This window comes from Alligator sinensis, unplaced genomic scaffold (genome assembly GCF_000455745.1).
Source record: "Alligator sinensis unplaced genomic scaffold, ASM45574v1 scaffold81_2, whole genome shotgun sequence".
NCBI lineage: Eukaryota > Metazoa > Chordata > Crocodylia > Alligatoridae > Alligator > Alligator sinensis.
The window spans coordinates 521166-532253 of NW_005842912.1; the positions used below are offsets into that span (position 1 = coordinate 521166).

The following is an 11088-nucleotide window of genomic DNA, read 5'->3' on the forward strand; positions in this document are numbered from 1 at the left end:
GAACGGGTCTTTTCCATGGCTTCACAATTTCCAAAATTTTACATCTCTAGTCACTGTTGCCTTTTTAAAAATTGAAACTGGCTAATCAGAAAGGATGAGAAAGATGACAGAAAAACTATGTATACAGTGCTTAACATTTAAGAACTGCTAAGATAGGGTTACATGAATCAAAAAACTGGAAATTTCAAATTCAACCCAGATTAGAAACCACTGCAATTTGTAAAACTTGAGGCTATTTATCATAATATTTTCCTAAATTATTTCAAGTTACAGTTATTGTATTTACAATGTATAGACTTTGTTTCGAAATGTAAAAATAGCATCCTGTATAATTTGAACTGAATATAGTTATAGAATTCTAAAAACAGCAGATATTTTCCCCTGGCACATGCTAGTTTTAAATATTTTATACAACAGTAATTAATTACTATATTCACAATTAAATATTAATGACTGTCTCCTCTGGGAACCTAACCAGTTTAATTAACATCAAAGAGAGTTTTTTCCATTGTATATGCAGTACTACTTCTTGCATATCTAATAAGGAATCAAAGAACTATGGGTCAAATGTAGCCAATGACACTTGGTTATGTGTCCTCCATAACTTTAATGGGCATTATATATTTACCTTTAAATACAAAATTTGGCCGTATGTGATATTCCACATCCAAAAACCTAGCTTAAGAGGAAATACTACAGAAAATTATGCAAGTTCTACTTATGCACTACTGCTAGTTATGAGAGTTCTAAACCAGAAGTGTATCTTGCCAAAAAGTTAGTTTTAACAATGCATAAATATAAACAAAGGACACTTGATGTTGCATTCTGGAAGCCTGTTTGTACTAAGCTCTGATTGATAATATTGCCACATAAGAAGAAATATGTGGGCTAAAATGCCTTATTCCATGCATTGTAAATTACATCTGATGCAGCATTTTTTCAGCACAGACTCTTTTTTATGGGAATACAGCCCTCTTCAAAGGTAGCAAAGATGTATAGAATACATAGTAGATGTTCCTGTTTTATTTTTGCTTTCTAGATTAATACGGAATTTCTAGCCTTACTGATTTAAATAAAAACCCTATGATAGTAGCATTAAGTAGAAACACACTCAAATTCTAAAGCAGTTTTCAGTAAGAAACCTTCCAGGCTGCTCTGACTACCCGTTCATTTTAGTTTGAGCAAACCTTTTTATATTAGTATCACTGATGAATCATGGATGTTGTTCACCAGACTAAGTTTCTGACCAACCGATAAGCCAACATTGTCTATAAATTAAAATGTGCACAGCATCTAAAAAGCGACGGGGGGTTGTAATAGATCCCTTGCTCCTTCAGTAGGATGGATCTCCAGCAGTCACAGGTCTGATTAGAGAATCACGGCCTCAGTCAATTAAGGGAACCAATACTGTTGTGTAGAGGGAAAAGGATAGACATGAACCTCAGTGATGAACTATCTCCTTTAGAAAATACTACCACATTTACCCAAATCAAACACAACCCTGAATTAAAGACAACTCCCTCCCCCCCATTACATTCTATACATGGAAAATGCATACGTTTGTTATAATTTTCCATGTATAGAATCTAATTATTAGAGGATTGATTTAAAATTGTCCCCAACACCACTGCAGCAGGGAAAATAGTGGTAGTGGGGCAGGCAGTGGGGGAGGTATTGGAGGGCATGCATATGGCAGGCAGTGGGCAGGTGGTAGGGGACAGGCAGTGTGGAGGTAGGGGGAGACAGGTACCTTGCCCCTTGCAGCCTGTCCTCCTCCCAGTTATTCTTGGTCTCTTCGCAGGCTGTACCCACCTCCCTCCTCCCCACCACTGCCTTGGGTCCCTGCCCCCTTCCCCCATCTCTCCTCCCCACAGTCTCTGCTCCCCTGCGCTCCTCTCCACAATCAGTTATCTTTATTCCAGCACTGGCAGGCTCCATCTTCAGCCTGGGGCATGGAACACGGCTACAGCCCAGCACTGCTGGCTGCAGGGGGAAGAAATAGGAGGATGCACAGTCAGAGTAAAGGGGCAGGCAGCAGCTAAATGAGGGGGAAGGTCATCTTGGAATTGAGTAAATACGACAATCAGTATCCCCATACAGAAAGGGTAGTATCTTTCAATATGAATTACACAAAGCTAGGCAGAAGTGCAATGTTGTCATTAAAAAAGTACAACAGAAAGGTGTTACAGTTCATTTAATCTTAGAGATCTAGTTGACTGTAACAGGCTATCAACTTGCATTTCTCCCTGTAACATTTAAAAAGGACCAAAGCCTGAAGAATGCCCAGTCCTTTATTCATGTTAACAACAGTGTTGAAAGCAAATCAAGGGTCAGCACTAACAAATATTTACAAAACAGATCAAATTATCTTTGTTCTCACAGAAGATAATGTGCGGCCACAGATGGATTCAATATTTAGTTTATTACTGAGTGCCAGGCTGCTCTGACTACCCTTTCACTTATTAGTTAAAACAAACCTTTTTTTATGTTGTTTGTATCACTGATGAATCCGTTGATGTTGTTCACCCAAGATACAGGCTTTCGAAAAATATTAGACTTGTCTGTAGGATAAGTCTGATTGCTTCCAAGTGTCTATTACATGTTAATTATCTATCACTGGATAAGAAAATTAGCATAGATGGCCTGCTAAGTTTATTTATGAAAATAGTGTCAATGCTTTACAGTTTACTTACAGCCTCAGATCCTTACTATCCCTTAATATCTATTAGTTCAAAACTACAGTAGAGTTCTTATTCTTATGACTAGTGCTTAAATTAAAATAAAAGTATACTGCTCAATCACAGGCAATGCTGTTCAATTGGTGACCTTATTGTAATATGAGAGCAGGAATATGGGGTTTTGTACCATTCCATATGTCCTCATTGGAGCAGCTAGTTAGAAAAGGAGAAGGTAAGAATACAGTACAGGCAGTGAATTGTTCCACATCCACTGTGATTTTAGATATGATCATTTATTTTCTGCTCATAAAGTTGATGTTACAGGTCAACATTTGTGAAGACAGAAAAATAAGTATTGTTGCACGGATTTCTCCATCAAAATGTCCTTGGTTTACAATTGTAAAGATGATGTTTTCCACAAACTCGCCTTAAAAACTTAACCTTGGCTCAGAAGGTTTCTTAAGTTATGCCCATATGGACTTAGCCATCTGTCATAGAAGTTCTGTGTGTCAAATTAAGCTCTTGGTGACACCTATTTGGCTCTACTGCTTGTGGTTCAGAGGCAAGGATTTAACTAATTGGCAATTAGAATACAGGTGACTCCATTATAGATGTGCTACCCTCTGTAACACCAAGAACAGTAAAAAGCAGTATGAGCTTACTTTAGACACTACAAATGAGCAGGTATGACCCTGAGTATGGTAAAGAAGATGTAAGATCATATCATTTTTACATTAATCACTTTTCTGAGCAGAAATCTGTTTTACCCTGCATGCTCTTTTTCCGTGCAGTACCAGAGAAAAAACATCAGCAATTGACATCTACATCTGCTTTATGCTATTTTATCTGTGCAGTGTTAAGCTCCCCCTCGCCCATAGAATCCATTGGTATTAACAAATAAATGAACAAGACAAAAATCAACAGAATTCCAAGTCCTTCCATGGACTCTGCTGTTTCTATGATCTAATTCAGGGCTCCTCAGTCTCACCTTTCCTTTCTTCAGACTAAAGGCTCCCCCTGGCGTTGGGAGACAACGCTTGTTTTTCATGTCTTCTACCCCTGATTGTGTTGAAAGGTTGTAAGTTGTGGAGCTGGGTTTCTCATTTCTAGGAGAGAAATTTAACCTTCCTGCTGGGCCTGACCAAGTGTGGGACTAGTCAGTCCCTCGCCAACTCAGACCCATTAGTAGAGGTGCACCAATATATCAGTTGTATATCAGATCGGCATCAATAAAAGAAAAATTAACATTATCAGCTATTGGCTTTTTTTTTTCAGATGTAGCCAAGCATGTTCTCCAATAATTTAATTACACTGGGACACCTGGGTTACCTCTCACCCATAGGGCCAGGGCCCCCAGATACCTAGGTTCCCTCCTGCAAGCTAGGCGACCCCAGATGCACCCCTATCCCCTCACTGGCAGGCCAGGCTGAGCTGGAGCAGAGCAGCTACCACGGTGTCCTGGGCACTGGCACGGCAGTGTGGACAGTGGGCTGAGGCGGGCACTGTAAAAGGCACTGAAAGCCACAGGTGACTGATGCAAATAGGGGCGGGTGGAGCTGAGCTGCCCAGCCTGGCACAGCGCAGCATGACTTAACCCGCAGTGCCCAGGGGGTCTGTCCCCTAGGGGCTGGGGGCAGAGCCTGGCAGGGGCCGGGACAACCCTTCTCCCTCGCTGTGTGTAGCAGGGTCCTTCCCCCAGCAGGAAGGAAACCTCTGGGAAGTAAGGGGGGAGGGGGTGGCACTTTAATTAAAGTGGTTCCAAGAGCTACTCTAATTAAAGTGCGCAGAGACCACCCAGCCCTGAGCAGCCTCAGGCTCAGGCAACTGTCCCCAGGCTGGGGTTGAAGGGAAGGGGCTGCAAGTGGCAAGGAGCACCTTTACATGTGTTAAGGGAGTGGGGAGACAGCACTTTAATTAGTGCAGCTCCAAGAGCCACTTTAATTAAAGTGTCAACATGGTGGGGGCACTAGAACTAAAGTTTGTTTGACGAGTTTTATTATTAAACATTGGTTTTCGGATTGGTATCAGCTGATACGGCCGGTTAATGATCAGCTATCAGTATCAGCCAAGAAAATCTTTATCAGTGCACCCCTACCCATTATGTCAGTGGTTCTTAACTTTTATAGATTTGAGGCACCTCTTGTTTGGCTCGAGGCACCCTTCTGAAAATGCCAGCTCTTAAATTTTCACACTTTTTTTACTACAAAAAATAACAGAACAACTCATCTGTTGCAAAGAACTCAGAAAGACCACAACAGGTTAGAATGTTTTTAACACTATGAACTCCTATTTGAAATCCTTGGGTTTAATCTGGTGAAACATGTTTGCACACTTCATAGTGCTAACTTGCATGGCACCCTTGAAAGGATCTCAAGGCATGCTAGGATGCTGCGGTACCCTGGTTAAGAATCGCTTTATTAGGCATTAAGTTATAAAGAACTACAATGAGAGGTCACAGGTGTAATATCTAAAAAACTTCTTTAATTCCAATTAATCAAAGACAGTAGAAAAAGCCATAATAAAACTTACCATTATTGTTCCTCCTGTTTGGGTTCTTAGAGGCTTCAGCACCTTTCTCTGAACAAAGAAATTAGGAAGAAAGAAAAGTGGTGGAACTTCTGTAATTGTTGCCACTACAAATGACCACTACAGAAAAAAGAAAGAATAAATAAAAATTAATTTCTGAATAATCTACTGTCTTAATACCAAATGTTCTGTAATATTCTGTAATGTATTACTACAGTGTGAAAGAATTTGTATGGCTGTAATACAGAGCACTCTCTTCCTACAAAAACAGCAATGTCTAAGACCAACTACACTTGGAAATTTTTAATATTAACTTCTGAGCAGCTTCCTTTCTTCTAACACCAGCAGGTTTTCAAAACATAATTTATAAGAAATATCACTTCTCTACTATCATGAGAACTAGATTTTGCATTCTTATGTTATATTATGACAAGAATATTAGTTTTCCAAATAGGTTAATAACCTAATTTTCAAATAGGTTAATAGCTCTAAAAATATCTAAAATGGTTCTTTAATGGTATTAACAGCTATCTGTGCTTACTACACAATCCAAAATATTTTTTCACTATCAGAATTGAAGTGAGATAGATTTGAACAAAGGATAACAACGGTTATTCACAAATACTTTGCATAAATTAAACATACTAAAGAATTTACCGATTCAAGCTCTGGTAAGATTTATTTTGGTTATTAAACATTCCTGGAATTGGTTTTAAGGCAAACGATGTACTAAATAATCAGATAATCAAGAATATGATTTGAAGGGTTACTCTCAAAATATTTACAATGCACAATCTTTTAAAATGCAAAACTTGAAAATGACTTCAAATAATCTATACTAAACTGTATAACTGACTGTGCCACTTCCAAATGCTATATTTCAAAGCCTAAAGCATAACTAAGAAGAACAGGGTATGAATTATGGGGCTGAGCCCCCTCATAAGAGACAAGGGCCCGCCTGTAAGATTTGAAAATCATAACCTGGGGGAGCTCCAATTTTATTAGGGCATCGTGATGGGCAGCCTTTTTTGTTTGTTTGTTTGCAGCCCCACCCCAAGAATCAAAGTGTAATTTGAACCCTGACTAAGAACATATAACCTCTGCATTTCTAATAACCACCCAACATCTCATCAGAACATTCAGGTGACTTAGGTTTTACAAATGGACAGATGCTGCATTCTTCAGCATAATGGAAGTTCAGGAAACTACACTTCTATGGCTATGTTATTTTGTGAGTTATACATAGACGGGATGAAATATAATCACTTATTCTGACTCTGGAGCTCTCAAATGTCACATGCTTACAACTTCATACAAAATACATCTTAAAGGAAAATTTAAGCAGCTCATTCAGATTTCATAATCCTTTAATATTTAAAGAAAGTTCCAAGGTGAGGTTCTATATCTCATTCCATGTCAGAAAACAGTTGAATTTTCACTATTTCAGCTTTCCATAATTAATATCATAATTACCTTCATTATCATCCTTTAATGTGGCAAGACTTATTAAGATCTTTTTAAAGGCCATTGTAGCTTCTGGATATATGTAACTTAATGAGACAAGTTCTGTCTTACTCCATCTTAAGTGGAATTTAAACATGTCAACTGGGCCTAGTATAAATTCTGGTATCAGGCATAAGATAGTTGGAAAACATAAGAAAACTTAAAAAAAATGTGTTCCTATCTTCCTTTACTTTGTGTCAGCATTTTCCAGCCATCTCTACTAAAGATACTGTGATGTAGTTTGTAAAGCTCTCAGGGGGACAGTGACAAAAGTCATTAAGGTATCTGAGGGCCCTGCTACACGTTCAAAATAAAGCTAAATAGAAACAAGTAATGGGGTTGTTATACATTTTCAAGCATTAACTTTAAAGCCGGTTGGCTCTTTTTATAGCTAGTCATTTTTAGCATGTGATAATTACTTTGTACATGTGGTTGGTCTAAATTTATTGTGTAATGAGCCAGTTAATTGTATAATATATGTAAAATGTAGCAGAGGCCTCATTGTAGCTTCTGAGATGCAAATTTGAGCCTCACTTCAGACCTGATCCCTTTCAACCCAGCTGTGAATTGGTGCCTGATTGTTCAGACTGGAGGTTCAGAAGCCACTGGACATAAACATTAGACACATCATCTTGCACGTCCCTGACTATGAAAGCTGGTATGCTATAACCTCACTAGCCCAATGAGCCTTTTAGTTTATGTAGACCAGGTGAGACTGACTAACCACTTCATCAGTGTAATCTGGTCAAGGAAATGTATAGCTTTAGAGCACTCAATACTGCCATTCACACAGTGAGAAGAAAAGAGAAGGTTGCAACTACTTAAATAGCAATCTGAAGGGGGGGGGGAAACTAGAAACAGGGGAGAGGAGAGAGTCAAATTAATCTGACTCAATTAATTTGTCTAATATAAATAATTAGTCAACCATTCTATCCTGGGATTTTATGACAACGCATCTGACTAAAACCTCTTCACTCACAGGTAAAGGTATTCACAGAACCCTTTCAAATAATTAAAGTATAACAACTCTCAGTGCATGACTATATACAATAGGTAGGTAGGTAGGTAGGTTCATTTCAGTCCAATTACCAGAATACTGGACAAGCTATGGGTGTGTAAAATTATGCAGACCGTAAGGAAAATCTTGAGACCAGAACAACATGGTTGAAGCTTTGGAAAATATATATTTCATTGAAACCGTTCTTCAGAGGTCATGATCTCAATTAAAACCATTTTCACTCCCTAATTTATAATCAAGCAATGTTTGTAGCACATTCACATAACTGTTGGCCTATGATTTTACAACTGAATAAAGCAGAACACACAGGATGACTTTAGGACTATGCTTCAGATTGCAAGGTGAAGAGAGCTAAATATGTAACAATAAAACATACAAATAAGCAAGTAAAGGTTTATGATACACTAAGTACTTTTCAAAGCTACAAAGAAAAAAATTAACCAACAGCAAATAACTTCTAAACACCTAGGTTTAGATACCTGATCCAAAGTACTCGTAAGGGAGTTGCAGGCAATTATTTCAGCTGGAGGGCCACTTACTGAGTTTTAATGAGCTATCAAGGGCCACATAGGTAGCCATGCCCCTTGACAGCTGCCCCACCCCCAGTCACCATACTGGGACCAGAAGTCCTGCCCCTAAACCCTGACCTTTGCCACCAGAAGTCCCTCCCTTTGCCCTGGAAGTACTCCTTTTGGGAAGGAGGGTGCTGTAATCCTGAAACCAAAAAAACACCCAAATCATGTACAAAATATAAAACTTCTGCTATAATTTATTTTAATTTTATTTTAAAATATTATTGTACTGATTTATGTGCTCACTAAGTGTATGTAGAGGTCACTGCATAATAACTCAAAATACAGTCCTATTGTATATTGTGTGTGGGTGGTAAGGGGGTGTATATGGAGGGTGTGGTGGGTGGGTGTGGGGTACGTGGTTGGGGTGGGAGAGAGATGGGGCCGGGCCACCGACTCCAACACGTGCGGTTCTCACTGACAGCCAAACTGGCCACTTCATGCAGCTCACACCTTGTACCTGTGCTGCATGCAGTGCCCATACAGCGCAAACCCTGAAGAGCAGCCAGTATGTGCTGCACACAGCCCGGGGGGCTGGCAGGAGTCCAGCCTGTGGGGTATGTGTTTGACATAGCCATGAAATTCATTTAATTATTTTGCTGTCTTGGCTGTTGATAGACCTTAAAGACATAATGGGATCTCACATACAATCCTAACAATTCCGTGCATGGCAGGAGGAGTGACTGGGATTAGGGATCCGATCCCAATGCTGCCATATGCTGGTATGGGGGGAGCCCAAGATCGTAATTGCTCCTCCTGTACTTGCAAGTAACAGACTTTGCCATCATGTGCTCCTGCAGCTGGCAGCACCACTCAGCTAACCGTAGCTACCAGGTTGGGGAGTACATGAAGCAGTTGGCTCCCAGCCAGGGGAGTGCACAGGAGCTCCCATGTGCACCTCTGGCTGAGAGTCCCAGTCAACCAACTGGTGTTCCCAGCCATGGGATCATATGAGAGCAAGGGCTCCATGTGCTCCAACAGCTGGGAGCACCAATTTATTGGCAATCCCAGCTTGGGAGTGCATGGGAGCCAAGGGGCAGGGAGGTCCTGCAGCTGGAAGCCAATCAACTGACAAGAGCCCCCAGCCATGGAAGCACATGGGAGCCAAGCATTCTGACATGCACCCTGGCTGGGAGCACCGATGAGCTGAATAGCACTCCTAGCCTTGGGAATGCACTGGAGTCTTGAATGTACTCCCAAGGCTTGGAGCACTGGCCATCAAGTTAAGGCATGGTGGGAACCTGCCACAAAGTTCTCACACATTTTGTGTGTACTAACAAACTATGTGGCTTAAACCCGGTTTATCACACTATTAACTGAATGAACATGTGGCCGGATCACTACTAAAGATATGACTAACCGGTTAATCACATATTAAGAGTAACGTCTATTCGGGGCCTTGGTATCATAAGCACTGAGTAAAGGTTCAATTTTTACCTCCCACAGCAGACTGGATAGCATTTTATCATGTTTAGAAAAACCAAGTAAATTACTTCCTATTGCAATCTTGTTTAGGAAAAAAATTAAAGCTATATTCTGCATTCCTGTATACCTTCTATGGGAACTGCATGCAAGGAGGAAATATTTCTGGTCAGACGTGTTTGTGGCTCCCACATACATACTTGACTATATAATTTGCTTCATAATGAATAGCCGTTATAAGGCTAGATCCAGATATGTTTAATAAGCTTGCTGCTTACAGCAAATGGCTATAATGAGAGTTGTTTATAACTAAAACAAAGCTATGAATTACATTTCTCAAATCTTATCCTAATGTTTTTCTTGTCAAATACACAACTAGATCTTTGATCAAACAAAGGAGCAGTAACAATAACTCTGCATTAGTTCCTCAGTGTGGGATTTTACCTCCTGATTTTTGAAAGACTTATTTCTCAGCCAGACCACTGCATCAGTAACTCTTATGCGTGAGTTTTCAATTCTAAGGTGAATCAGAAAGCTGTGATTTGTGATCCTAAAATGTTCTAGCTCAATTCTGTTTCATTTTAACACATAACCTGTTCTTCTTATGCTCAAGTACTTTGATTTATAAATATAACCTTCAAAGAGTAAATGAGGTAGTCATAAGATTGTTCAGATATATGTCATTTGGGTAATCCGTACTTATAAATCCTTCCATAAATGCATAAATACTGAGAAGGTTGTGTGTGTATGTGTAAATATATGAAATTTTAATGCTGGCTTTGACCATATTTGGCAAAATATGTACTAACGTACTTCCTTTACAAAATGAATTACTATTTTTACTTGAATCCAAGACAAGGTTGAATTTGAGAGGACCCCCCCCCCCAACAATTAGATTCTATACATAGAAAATGTTATAATATTCTATGTATAGAACCTAATCATTGGAGGGTTGTCTTAAATTCATCCCCACCACCACTGCAGCAAGGGTAGCAGTGGTAAAGGTACAAGTGGCAGGGGGGAAGGTAGCCTGACCCCTGCCCCTCACCCCCTTGTAGCCTGCCCTTCCTACCACTTTCCCCCACTGATGCCTACCCCCATTTTCCCCCTTGCCTCCTGCTGTCTGATTCCATGTCCCGTCTCCCACATAGCTGCTCCAGTCCTTACCAGGCCATACAGGAGCAGTTGCAGCAGTGGCAGGTGCTGCATGACTTGGCAGAGGCCAGGGTGACCAGGTGGAGTGGGACCAGACAGTAAACAGCAGCAGGGGGCTGGAGGAACACAGAAGCAGCAACAGAGGCAGCAGCTGCAGCTCCAACCCCAAACCTGGATTGGCCACCAAAGACGCCAAACCACTTTACCGCATCGC

At 40.2% G+C, this 11088-nt stretch overlaps 1 protein-coding gene across 3 annotated transcripts in view; it reads right to left on the reverse strand.

Moving 5' to 3' along the window:
- Positions 1-11088, reverse strand: part of HDAC11 (histone deacetylase 11) — a 102798-nt gene that overhangs the window by 54351 nt on the left and 37359 nt on the right. For all 3 annotated transcript variants that reach the window (XM_025192322.1, XM_014525920.2, XM_006036093.3), the window contains exon 4: positions 5208-5324. In XM_025192322.1, the coding sequence (XP_025048107.1) occupies positions 5208-5324 (117 nt within the window). The remainder of the gene's footprint in view (positions 1-5207; positions 5325-11088) is intronic.